This window comes from Temnothorax longispinosus, chromosome 6, assembly GCF_030848805.1.
Source record: "Temnothorax longispinosus isolate EJ_2023e chromosome 6, Tlon_JGU_v1, whole genome shotgun sequence".
NCBI lineage: Eukaryota > Metazoa > Arthropoda > Insecta > Hymenoptera > Formicidae > Temnothorax > Temnothorax longispinosus.
In genome coordinates, this window is record NC_092363.1 from 8,605,437 (window position 1) to 8,619,570 (window position 14,134).

The window sequence follows — 14,134 nt, forward strand, 5'->3', positions numbered from 1 at the left end:
TGGGTTTTCTTATTAGCTCGAGTTCCTTTCAATAGTCCCGTCGAACCTTTTGTCAATTAAGTACACGACTATATTGCAACAATCTTTATTAACTCTTTTACACGCAGCGTATAAATCGTTTCATTTGCAACAAAGTGATTAATGTCACTCACGGCATAACTTCATTAATTTCCACAAATATTATATTTTAGGAACAGAGATTAACGTGTACGGTGTATCTCTTAAGAGATAATCGATTTTTTTCTCTTTTAAAGAGGATGATCCTGAATTTTTGCTTATCCAGCTAAGAAACCACCGTCGATGGGCAAGCAGGCGCCGTTGATCATGGAACTTCGGTCGCTCAATAAATATATAACGGGATCCACCACCTCATCGACCTCTGCAACACAATATTTCGAACCAATAATCGTCTGTTTTTTTTTTTTAATAACTAACATTCAAAGGCGGAAAAAAGTTAATAATTAGATGCAACAGTATGAGAATTTCTTTAACTACCGAAAAAATAAAATAAAATGAAATAAAAAAAAAGTTTAATCTGGCTATATGAATCGACGCGACTGTTTGTGCGTAATAAATTAATTTATTTATATATATCTTACAATTGTCCGGACATTTCAGCTCCACATTGAGCCGGATTGAAAGAATAATGACGTTACACACTATACATACGTCAATACTTTACGAATAGATCGGCTTTTCGACCTCCCACCTCCCACTAGTCCCGAAGCAATCATCTTTATCACACCGCTGATGATGGCTCGATGCGGAGCCGAAACGTCCGGATAATTGTAAGAAGATAAATTTATTTATTACGCACAAACATCCCGTCGACTCGTATAGTCAGATTAAACTTTTTTTTAATTCGGTATAGTTAAACGGCCTGACTGGCAAGTTTTATTAAGTATATTACAACGACGTTTCGACCACTAATTTGGGTCCTTTTCAAGTTATTTTAACAATGATGGATCATTGTGCGTCAATTATATAAAATTCGTGGCGGGTCGGAAAAATACGACGGTCTCATGTGAAGGCCGAAAAACTAATGCATTAGTTTTTCGGCCTTCACATGAGACCGTCGTATTTTTCCGACCCGCCACGAATTTTATATAATTGACGCACAATGATCCATCATTGTTAAAATAACTTGAAAAGGACCCAAATTAGTGGTCGAAACGTCGTTGTAATATACTTAATAAAACTTGCCAGTCAGGCCGTTTAACTATACCGAATTATTATTTCATCACTGGCGAATAATTCTTATTGAATAAACTTTTTTTTATTTCATTATATACCGAGAGTCCTAACTAATTGTTTTAAAATAAAATGAGTTTCTAAAATAGCTATGTAGTAATTTCTGCAAAATTGTTCGAGCAAACTTGTTTAAGACCGCGCACGATACATAAATATCTTAATATTCATTATTGTGCACTTTTTAAAGATAATATATGTCGTAAGAAAAAAAAAGAAAATGTCATGTACAGATTATAATTACATGTTATGACTACTTATTCATGATAGCGAAACAGACAAGGTGAACAATTAACAACTGAGTAACAGCTGAGTTTGAAATATACATGTTGTCGTAAAAATTCGATGGTAAATATTTACCCTTACGAACTCACCTTTAATGACCTTCTCTTTTCTCACATATATTGTAGAGGTCATCCTCCTGAGTAACCTTCAGAAGGTTTTAGACGTCGCTCGTAGTTTATCGCTCGAACAAAAAGTTATGAACAAAAAAGTTTAAGAAATATAATAGTTTGTGTCAGTGTACTGATTTACTGATATGTGTATTGTCTATACGCACACATATCAGCAAATCCCGTAAACTTCCTTAATTAGCACTGACACAAACTATTATATTTTTTATCTTACGTGGAAAGTTGAAGATCCACGTTGAATCATTTTATGTTAATGATATATATACTAAAGAGAAAATACACGTTACTGAGATACGAGTGCAGGAAATGTAAAGAGAGAAAAATATATAAGCCACGACTAAATTTTTTATAAAGTTTAGCAATTTTACAATTTATAATAAGTTCCTTATACAGAATAATGAATTAAATTAGGTCAGATTTTTCAAATTTTTTTTGTTTTTTTGTAACTTTAATAAACGAGAGACGGCTTCTGAAGATTACTCAGGAGGGTGACCTCTATAATAAGACAGTCATATTGAGAGTGGTTTGGTAAGGATAAATATTTATCAAATCTACAATTAACGATATACTAAATTATAAATTTAACTAATTAAGATTTAATTAAACAAAGGGTTTTGTTAGAACTAATTTTGAATTTAGTTAAATCAATTTTTGACGAATTTCGGACTTTAACTATGACATACATACATGTTACATTTTGAAAACCTAAAAAAAGATAGATTAATTATAAATAAAAATTATATAAATTGTAAAATAAAAAATTTTACATTATAATTATAAATAAGAGTAAAATAACAAATAAGAATTATTTTCCGCAAAGTGCCAATTAAAATCTCTTCGTCGATTTCTGTTTTATGAATTGAATTTAAATTTGATGACATTCGATTGATATTAATGCGATTTTTTAAATATCTCACAGATCGATCGTCTTCCAAACAATCGTCTTCCTTAACAAATTTTTTGGGAGGATTAATTTGAATATTTCTATTTTTGTCAGAAATGACACGTACGTCGAATGCTAGCTGTCAGTTATTGATGACTCATTCCTTTATTTGCTATCGATCGGTCATATATCAGCATACCGGCATGTTGCGTTCATATGAAAGCTGCAGTCCATTTAGCGAATGATAAAACAATCATGACACAATATATAAGTATAATATAAATATTGTCATGCCCCGTGGAGATCGATGGTCACGGACTAACGAATAATCGGTTTCATAAGATGATTAATGTGTATTATCTCAAAATTCATTGACAGATTTGTATAGGGGAACGAGGGGTAGCCCCGGACATTATTGAAATTCAAGTATACCGCGTATCTATGGCCATTGTTTAAACATTCTAATATGCCCTTCTGCGTATCTCGACATATGCAGAATGTTTAAACAATGGCCATAAGTATTTGTCATGTTTAAGTAAGTGAATGCATATATGTGGTGGTTGAAGGGTGTAAGTATAATAGGTAGATATAACGCGGTGTAGATAGATGTGTATGGGGGAGAAGAAGAGATTTGATTATGGGATATAGCTGCTTATAATTGATATCCTCAGTTTCCTACGACAGTAGAATGTCCTTGACGCTTTGTTTTAGCGCGAGACAACAATCCCAGCACGGCAGCGCCAGCGGTGCGTTGTTCCCTTTCCCTTATTGTTACACCACTGAACTATAAACTTAGCTAGAAGTAATTGGCCTCTTTTCCTTTTATCATTCAATGCTTAAACTGTCGATCAGTGTACCCAATCCAACGATCCAAAACTCCAAATTTAAAATTTTATTTTTGAGGTTTTAGCCAGGTTTTGGGATTTGGGACCACTGTGTGTCAAACGAATTTTTGACTATGCTATTTAAATACACTAATCGACAATATACCAGTGGTTGTTTCAAACGTGAGAGGATTCTGGATTACTAATGCAACGATTCGTTCCAAATAATAGTGGATTTTACATTATACAATAAGCAATCACGAGAAATGAATATATTGAAAGGTACATAACAGATTTTGCCAACGAATTATATAATTCTGAGCCTGAAATTCGCAAGCCAATTATTTACATACATTGATGGAATGTACGTACATTCCAAAGAGCAGTAATTTTCATATACTCTATCAATCTTATTGTAAGCGACTGTATCCCATAATCAAATCTTTTCTCCCCTCCTACACGCACACACATCTATCCACGCCGAATTATATTCCATCCACCCTCCAATTACCACATTCACTTATTGTTAGACGAAGATAAGCTTCTGAACTCTATGTCAACTTTACCTTCAAATCTCGATATTTTGGCTTTGAAGCTTTTGGCTCTGCGGCGACTATTGATTTTTATGCCCATTGATACTTTTTATCAGAACAGTAACATATTTCAATTTTAGTAAAATTAGTAAACCGAAAGTCGTTTTCCATTTAATTTAAAATGTGCGGGGTTTTTACACACTGTTAAATATTAAAGAACGAAGTTTAAATCAGTACCTTGAGTTAAATTTTGTGGTAGTTTTTAACTACCATGTGTGTTAAAATTTATTATTTTAACACAAAATTGTGGGCAAGAATGTTATTTCCGGGGCCCCTCAATTTGATAGGTGTATTTGATAGATCTTTCGCTGAGAAAAAAAATGCCGCAAACCACAATGCGCTACGATGCATAGTTTTCGAGATATTAATTTATATAATCTATCACATAGTATAATAATATACGCAGAATTAGCAGTGACCCCTACGCAACTCTAACACCTGCCCCCTCCCCCTACTTTTCACTCACAACATTTCTTTTTCATACTACTCTCTTTGTTTGACGTGTTATTATTCAAACGTGTAGTCTAACTAGTATACAAGTCTAGGTGTACACTAGGCAGTGTAGAATTTATTGTTAGTATCAAAATGTCGCTACCGAAACATCCACGTATTTGAAAAATCGATATCTCGAAATGTATTACTAGATGACGTAAAATATGTGTATTCAGGAAATTGATAGAGAATATATAATGTTTCATTATGTATATATATAAACGAGCTCGTGAAGCACGCCACGAACTCATGTGACAACTCCGTGCGTGAAGGCAGTAGGTTCCGCCCCCCTCTGCGGGGGGCTCCACTACTGTTAAACTAGACACATAGTGTACCTTGCAAAGTACATGCGTAAACTTTCCACACGTGGTAAAAATTGCAAACCCCATAATACCATACAACAATATTGCTATATTATTACATTTAGAAATCGATATCTCAAAAACTATGCATCGTAGCGCATTGTGGTTTGCGGCATTCTTTTTCTCAGCGAAAGATCTATCAAATACACCTATCAAATTGAGGGCCCCCGAAAATAACATTATCCCTAAATTGTGTTATTTTAATTTCATTGGTTTAGTTAAATTAACGACATATTGAGTAAAAACAGTGACGAACTATATAGAAATGACATATTAAAAATGACTCAAATTAAGTATAATTTTGACACTACAAATTTATTAACAGTGTAGACAAAATTTACGAATCGTAAATAATTGGATAAAATTTATTTAAATCTCATATCGATTTGATTAAAGAATAAATTAAATAATAAAATAAATAAGTAAATATAAATAAAATCTCTTTTGATTAAAAATACCCATGCTTGTCACGTACCAGCGAATCGACCGAGCGGAATTTTGTCGATCATAGTCTGTGCTTTCTTTGGATCGCTCCAACCCAATTTTCCCATTTCCGTCATCACGACTGTAGGACCGACGTTATTGACTCTTATGTTGTGGGGACCCAGTTCGAGGGCCATTGCTCTAAAAATATCACAAAATATATTCGAAATATAACGAATATTAAAACGTTGGACAATTCAATTTACACTTATTCGATGAAATTGAAACCGACTTTTCTTCGAAAATACTGTGATCTACGAAGACAGTGTAGTTAAATATTACAAAGGACTAAAGAGTAAAGTTCAAGATCGAAAGAAATTCGATAGGTAAAAATGAGTAACAATATTTCTCATTTTATTTTAACAAAATTTTATTTGATTCAAACTTTTTAAACTAAAAGAAAAAGTCGACACGAAATTTGTAGATAGAACATCTTCAATTTTTTTTTCTTTTAATTTTCTTGGTCTTTTTTATATTCCGTATTTCTACGTCTATTTATTTGACGTTGATTCGCGACAAGTGACGAACTTGGCTAATTTTCGAACGCGTCGGTTAAATGTCAAGCTTTCGTTTTATGGATCACTGCGATATTAATTATTTTACTTCGACAGCATGTCGAGAGCTCCCTTCGACGCGCAATAAACAGCGTGATCCTTCAATGCCGCCTGACCAGCCTGCGATGATATATTTACAATATTCCCGCCGCTTTTGCGCTCGATCATGTTCTTGGCTACAATTTGGGACACGTTCAATACAGCCTTCACATTGACATTGAAAGTCAAGTCGAATTCTTCGGGCGTGGCGTCCAAGAACGGTGAGAGGCACGCGACAGCGGCATTATTGACCAATAGATCGATCGGCAGAATACTTTGAACGGCCTTCCTAGTTGCATCCCAGTCGCGAAGATCGACACAGATTGGCTGAATTTTTGGATCGGTCGTTACCAAGGTATCCAAGTTCTTCTTTGTTTTCGAGATCGCGAACACTTGTCCCTTATATTTGGAGAGACGAAGGGCTAGCTCCTTGCCGATCCCTGTGCACATTTATGATAATGAGTTTATTACAAAATAAAATATCTAAGTATTTGTGCCAGTCTCGTTTTATCATATCGATTTAGTCCAGAGAAAAGTTCTCCAAAATTGCGCGCTGAAAAGGCAAGATTTTTAAAAATAATTTTGATTGATCTTTGATGATCCCTTAGTATAAATAAATCGATAGACTTGTATTATTGTCTGTTAATAAAGTGCAATATTTTAAAATATCAATACGTTTTCTTACTCTTTCAAAGGGGAATATATATAGCGAATTCTCTCATATGGCAAAACTATTATACCTAATCTTTATGTTCCTTTATCTTGTCATTGGTCAATGTATTCGTATCATTTTTTTTAAATTTCTTTTGGTCATATATATGGCTACAGTTTGATCGATGCTTTTTTTCAAAATACACTTTTTCTGATTTTTAATAGTTTGCAAAGACTTAATCTTTTTGCAACCTTGATTACTCGTAATTGTTAATAAAATTATAATTTTCTAAAAACTGAACGATCAAATTACAGTCTATTCATTTATGAAGAGATTAAATAAAACTTTAAAAATAAATCGGTTCTCAAGTGTGGTTCTCAAGTGGTTCTCAAGAAAAAAGTGTATAACGGTCAAAAAACATAATTTTATGGAGGAGGACTTCAAAGATTTTGCTGCTATTTCACATTATAACCGTACATTACTTGTAATAAATTAGGCATTTAGACATACTTAAAAATTGTTTTATATATATAGCTACTTTAAGCTACACTTTAGTGCAGGAAACAGTTTATTTTAAAGAACAGTTTTTTAAATCGATTTTTGATCATTTTTAATTGCGTACTCCTCCTTAATAAAAAATTACTTTAATATTTTTATTTTATTATATGTGAACACGTGCATTGTATGTATACAGGATGCATTATTGACTGTTACTAGAAAAGCTCCTTCTAATGCCTCGCTGCGCGCAAAGCAACCGCAATCAACGCATGACGCTATATTTCTTATCACTGAATCGCGTAGATACATGCTCATTCACAGATTTTCATTAATTATAATTTCTTATTGCAAGAATCACAAAATGGTACAAGACTTCTTTATTCGTTTAACTCATTGTACCTGCATGCCTACGAGCGGTATTACATTTATTATCAAACTGTACCCTGTATACACACACATATATACGTATCAATTCTAAAACTGAGAATTTTCCATTTATGTCCTCTTGTACATGAGATCGTCTAATGTGAAAATTATGGCAAACGATAATATAAATATTTTATTTGAGGCTTTATTTCTGTTCAAACAAGATATAAAGTTTAATAATATATTGATACGTACTAGAAAAACTAACCGACTTTTAAATAAAGTTTTTTCGTTATCACCATATTTTGCAATGCTATAAATACTTTACATTGTCCTAAAACAGATATATTAACAACAATTGCGGAAATTCTTATCTCAATCCTCGTGAATCCAAAAGACGTGCATTTTCTATGTTAATCTTATCTTCCAGAAATAAACTTCCAAAAATAAATTGTTATCAAGCGACGCGGTAGCGTCGCGACGCCAAGTACATAAAAAGAGAGTTAGCAGACGACGCTACCAAGTAGCTTATCCGGAGTTTTCGGGCCGATCGATTTTCCGAATGAAATATCTCAAGAAAGAAAACTGATCAAAAATCTGACGACAGTTTTCTAATATAACGTTGATACGAGCTTTCGATTGCGACCAGTTTGATTAAGATTGGTGCAGTCAATACTGAGATCTCGAAATCTCACATGTCAAAAAGTGAATTTTTTCGGCGACGTCTCAGGAAAAAGTTCAGATTTCAGTCACACAAACACACACACGCAAAGCCAGTTTGTCCCTCAAAATGCGTTCATACCGCTCTGGTCAATGCAACTGCATTCACACGCTCACATTCCTTGACGCTGATTGGTTATATCTCGCTTATATGCACAGATCGAATCTGGAAATTATCATAAGAGTGAAATTGATATTAAATGATGTTGGTTAGTTATCTCAACGGCTTATCAATGCGTGTCAAAAAAGGTTAAATCTGTTTCGCGTTTGGCCGTGCGAAATTACAGAAAGAGTTCCAAGAAAGAATTTTTCAAGAGAGAGAGAAAGAGAGAGAGAGAGAGAGAGAGAGAGAGAGAGAGAACGGAAGGGGATACAAAAAGAGGTATATATTCCAAAAATATTCTAACATATATTATATTTAGTATATATACATGTGTGCATTATGTAAGTATGCATGTATGCATGTATATATTTAAAGGACTTTTTGATCCAGTATGTGTGCATGTATGCATGTATATATTTAAAGGACTTTTTGATCCAGTTTTGCCCGCTCTGCCCACGAACAGTGCATATTACATGATACTGAAATATATTAAAATATTTTTAAAATATATGTAAATGTATTTTAAGTATGCATGTATGTATGTATATATTTGGTTTCGATTACAGATTAGATACTTTTTCCTTAACCTTATAAAAGACAAATAAGAGAAAAAGAGAAGAGAGAGAGAGAGAGAGAGAGAAGGAACAAAGAAAGAGAGGTACATTTACATATATTTTAAAAATATTTTAATATATTTTAGTATCATGTAATATGCACTGTTCGTGGGCAGAGCGGGCAAAACCGGATCGAAAAGTCCTTTATCATTTTGTAAGTTTCTTAATAATTAATAAGAAATTACTTAACACAGATACGTGAATCAAGATGCGATTCGACGAGATGGAACAGCCCAACGTTCACGTTTTGTTAGGTGCGTGACGAGGCATTGGAAAGAGTGCATAACAACGGCTATACATGAACGACATTTGTGCGTAGCCATTTTGTTATTTATAAAGCGCTCCTTCTAATATTTCTCCACGAGTAACAACGTGAACGTTGGGCTGCTCCTCTTCGTCAAATCGCACGGACGCATCCTGATTCGCGTATCTGTACTATTCAATTTCTCATTAATTATTACTAATAATAATTTGAATTTATATATAATAATCGATTCTTATTATTCTACGTATAAGGGACTGCGCATAATAAAAAGAATAAGGAACAGAAAACGGGGAATAGGGAACAGTTCATTATTAATATATGAAATTCATTAACATATATGTAATTTATTAACACAGAATAGTCGAACAGAGGAATAGTGCTAAGAAACAGTAATAAAATTTTATTCTATATTTTGTATGCCATGTACACAATACATATATTAACCCTAGACAGACTCACTTATTTTTCTCATACGTGAATGACTCACTGGGGTCTTAAAAACCCCAAACTTGTACCGCGTGTATAATATTTCCAGAATGTTCTTAGAAAACTTTGTAATAGATAATTTTGTTTGTTGTTTAATAGGGAAGACGATAGTAGTCATCAATTTGTGGTAGTAAAAAAGGAACAATAAAAAAATTTCGAAAAACAAGAAAAAGAACCAAAAATTGGGCTGAAATGACTATTTTTATTAAAAATGCTGTAGTTTTTCATAAAAATCACCGATTTTAAAATTTCCAACAAATTTTGAAAGACGAATAGACAACCTTCAAGGGCATGTAAGCGACTTTTTTGTTTCTTAAAAAAAACATATTTCTTTGAACGTCTGAAGTAGAGGAAATGACGAAAAACTATCGGATGGGAAAAATCGCAAGAAATGGAAAGTAAAACAGATTCTGTCGATTATTATTTATTTGAAAGGTAGTCAAAAGTTATAAAAGTATATGGAAACAGTAAAATTAACTCCACAAAAACTTTACAAAGTTTTAATCAGTTGCTGTGCAAGAACAGCAAAAATGAAATAATTGACCGAATTTTAAACAATTATATATGAAACAGGGGTAGAATTTTCCGGGGAGTGCTATAAAGTGTATAATTTTTCGTTATCGAATTTTACAAAAAATCTGAAATATACTTTACTGTGGTAAATGTCGAGCGTAAATGACTCACTGGGGTCTACGAGACCCCAAACGATTTTCTTTTTCGGTCACAGCTGCTGCACGGATCTAACGCACTCGCTGAATCACAGAGGTCGATTGCCGGATGACTAAACTGAATTATGGTTAGGGTCTCGGTATGAAAACTAACCTTCCTAAAGCAGGGGCTCAATTTGAATTTCGCGTGGGATCCCGTAGACCCCAGTGAGTCTGTCTAGGGTTAATATTGAGCTGTTTCCTTATTTCCTGTTCTCTGTTCCTTATTCCTTTCATTGTGTGCAGCTCTTAAAAGTATCAAGTTAAAGTAATCGAAAAGTGAATCCTTTATGAGATATTTTATATTTTATAATAAAAAATATGACAGTTTAAAATATCTCAGAAAATTCTTAACGAAAGAGAGCTTTATTATAGCGTTTTGAAAACGTTTTGACATCAGCTACAAGCTACAAGAATATGTGATAAAGAATAGAGGGTTCTATATATATGGAAAAATAAAGTCGACCTTGAAATAGTGCTTTAACCTTGACCCAAGGTCAAACAAAAGGTCCTCAAATTACTCTCTCAAGATTGAACAACTTTTGTCTGAAAACTTACCTTCTTAAACTTACAACCTTTGGAAATTGAACGAATTAATTAAAATAAACTACCTTGTTTATTGTTACACATATAACAATACAGCTGTTTCTTACATGATAATATTGAGGCAAACTATAAAAAACGCATACATTTTCTTTGCTGAAAAAGTGTAATAAGATTTAATATTAATTTTTATAACATTACAAAACATAAATAATTTCCACAAAAAACAATAAAATTCCAATATTAAATAAAAGGACATTACCAATGTAAGAAAAAACATATGCCAAGTATATAAAATAATACAAATTTGTATATTATTAATTTCTACAAAAAGTAGTGAAATCCCAACAAAAAGTCTTTACAAAAGAAAAAAATACGCCAAGTACATAACAAATCAACGTATATATGTAGATTTTGGAAAAAATAGATGTCTAAAATTAACTTCGTTCATCAAAAATAGACGTGAAATCAATGCAATTAACCAAGTACATAGATAATATATAGTATCAATTTTATAATCTGAATTACAATTTTTAGTACTGCTATCTATATATTAAGTAATAAGTACTTAGCTCTCATTTACACTTTGTTATATTAATTCATTGGTTCTCTGCATGTATATTAATAAATAAACACTGGTGCGTTTTTTTCGTGTTAAATCGCATGCGATCTATCATGCTAGCTATGAAGCTAGAAATTTTGTGCGTTGCATGCTGTCACGCGTGTTAGCATACTGATTTTCAAAGATAGAGCCGGTGCTATTTTTGTTGCGTGATTTGGTGCTATTATACAGATGACTTTAATTACATGACATGTCGGAACTAGCAATGCACAATAGGCACGATAGTAAATCGTCCGGATAGCCAAATTTCGAGAATAGATTTTGAAAGTGTCTGCTGCAAATTTTGTCAATGGAATACCAGCAGAAATATAATAGAATCTGCTAACAGAATATGATGGCAGCTAGATTGTAGAAACTGAGCAAAATCTGCTGTTTACGAAATGACGAATTCTACTCGATTTCTGCATCTTGCTATCACATCATATCGGTAGATTCTACCGGCAAAATACGAGTTTAATACGGACACAGAAATACATAAAATTTTGAAAAATATTAATAAATCCGTTGCGTAGCAATTTGTAATAGTAATCATTGTCACTTTTATAAAGTTTATTTATTTGAAGTAAAAAAACCTAAGAAATCCTTGAAATATAACATGAATAAATCTAGTTTTCGTCGTAGCAGATTAAAAAAATCCTCAATTCTGACAAAATGGCAGGCTTAATTCTGAATTCAATAGTGTGGTTTTTCGCTATAAAAGTTGATATTTTGGTTGTAAAAAAATTAAGGTCCTAAAAAATTCTACGATAATAATCAAGTAAATCCGTTTAGTCGTCTCCAAAATAATTTGATTAACGTTTTTGAAAACGCATATCGAGAAAAACATGTTTAAAGTTGTAAACTTAAGGGGGGAACCTGGTTTATAAGGCTAAAAAAGGAGATTTTTATGAATTTTTTTATTGATAATAATGCAGTTGAGATTTCTAAACCTTTTACAATATTTAACTGCTTATTTGAAGAGGTAAAAAAAATTTTATATTGTAAAATAATTGCAAAATGGCGCCGTGGTGTATCTCTAATCAGAGCACCTCGCCAACAATCTGCGGGAAAGAAATAGAAAAAACTAATTGATCAATCGACTTAATTCACAGTGCGTTAGCTAAAGAATGAACAACCATTCTATGTGAACCAAGAACATTGGTAAAAACATTAATTTAAATAATTGTTATTGCATAAAAACGGAGGATATTTTTCTCAAAAATATCATTTTTTTTGTTCAAGTGCTAAAAAATTTTGTATCTTACAGTTTTTTAACCATGTTCTTGGTTCACATAGAATGGTTGTTCGTTCTTTAGCTAACGCACTTTGAATCAAGTCAATTGATCAATTAGTTTTTTCTCTATTTTTCCCGCAGATTGGCAACTCGGTTGGCGAGGCGTTCTGATTAGAGATACACCACGGTGCCATTTTGCAATTATTTTACAATAAATAAGCAGTTAAATATTATAAAAGGTTTAGAAACTTCAACTGCATTATTGTTAATAAAAAAAAAAAACATAAAAATCTTCTTTTTTTAGCCTTATAAACCAGGTTCCCCCCTTAAACACGGATGACGCGTTGCTGCGAGGTAAAAAAATATTGTGTTTTCTAGGATATGGAATCAACAATAAAGAAATAACCTTGAGCAACCTTTTTAAAAGATTTCTAATGGTCATCGGGACCCTATATTGTATTTATTTTTCGTCTGTGTAATCATATATGATATGCGTGTAAATCGCGCTATGCCATACCATCTGTTTACTTAAGGCGTTATAACTTTTTTTTTCTCGAAGTTTTACTTGAAACGTTAGGAAAATGTTCTTAAGATATCATACTTAAAAAATATATAAAAATTGAATTTTTTAAATCCTTCTAGGTACATGGCGTATGTTCCCCCTTGCAAATCGATTGCAGTCTCGCGATGTAATTGGTTTAAGAGAGCTCGCGGTACCGAATTTTTTATTTTGAAGAGTACCTCTTATGAAAAATTGACAGATAAGAAAGTTGATTGATGGAAAGATTTAAACTCATAAAATTATATAAATTTAGAGAGAGAGACGTACCCTGACCAGCGCCGGTCACGAGAATGCGCTTTCCTTCGAAGCTGATATCCATGGCTGTCGGTCGACTACTAACTATTAACTCGTGCAGCGATATGTACGTTGATCCCTGACACGCTCGTTCTCCTCCTTCTGGCGGGCATGTGTGAGAATGGAACTTACGAGAACGTCACGGAGCGCATATATTGAGTGAGAGAGAGAAAGAGAGAGAGAGAGAGAGAGAGAGAGAGAGAGAGAGAGAGAGAGAGAAAGAGAGAGAGAGAGAGAGAGAGAGAGAGAGAGAGAAACAGTTAACGCAATGTACTATGATAAAGCACGCTTCGATAAAACTATCTGCTTTTATATTTATGCTTGCATGGTGTCTTTCCACTCTTTCTTCGACAGAGATAACACGTTCCGATATGTATTAATGACTGGCAAAACATTTGAAGGATTTATCTGAATTGATAATTTACTTTAGGAGCGACCTCACCGATTTCATTGACCTTGACATATGTTGTCAAGCTCACCCTCCTGAGTGACCTTCAGAAGGTTACAGCCGTCGCTCATTGTTTATTAAAAAGTTATTAACAAAAAAAATTTGAAAAAATATAGCAGTTATTTTGAGTAGGTATTGAAAAGCACAAAC

The 14,134-nt window shown here is 33.0% G+C and overlaps 2 protein-coding genes across 3 annotated transcripts in view; one reads left to right on the forward strand and one right to left on the reverse strand.

Moving 5' to 3' along the window:
- The window catches only part of LOC139814466 (casein kinase I), a 94,374-nt gene that overhangs the window by 28,241 nt on the left and 51,999 nt on the right, over nucleotides 1-14,134 (forward strand). The window lies entirely within an intron of this gene.
- On the reverse strand, nucleotides 70-13,657 carry LOC139814474 (L-xylulose reductase). The gene is made up of 4 exons (XM_071780748.1): nucleotides 13,510-13,657; nucleotides 5,902-6,331; nucleotides 5,291-5,439; nucleotides 70-379 (listed from the first exon to the last, which is right to left on the reverse strand). The coding sequence occupies exons 1-4, from the start codon at nucleotides 13,559-13,561 to the stop codon at nucleotides 276-278; spliced, it is 735 nt and encodes a 244-aa protein (XP_071636849.1). The 5' UTR covers nucleotides 13,562-13,657; the 3' UTR covers nucleotides 70-275.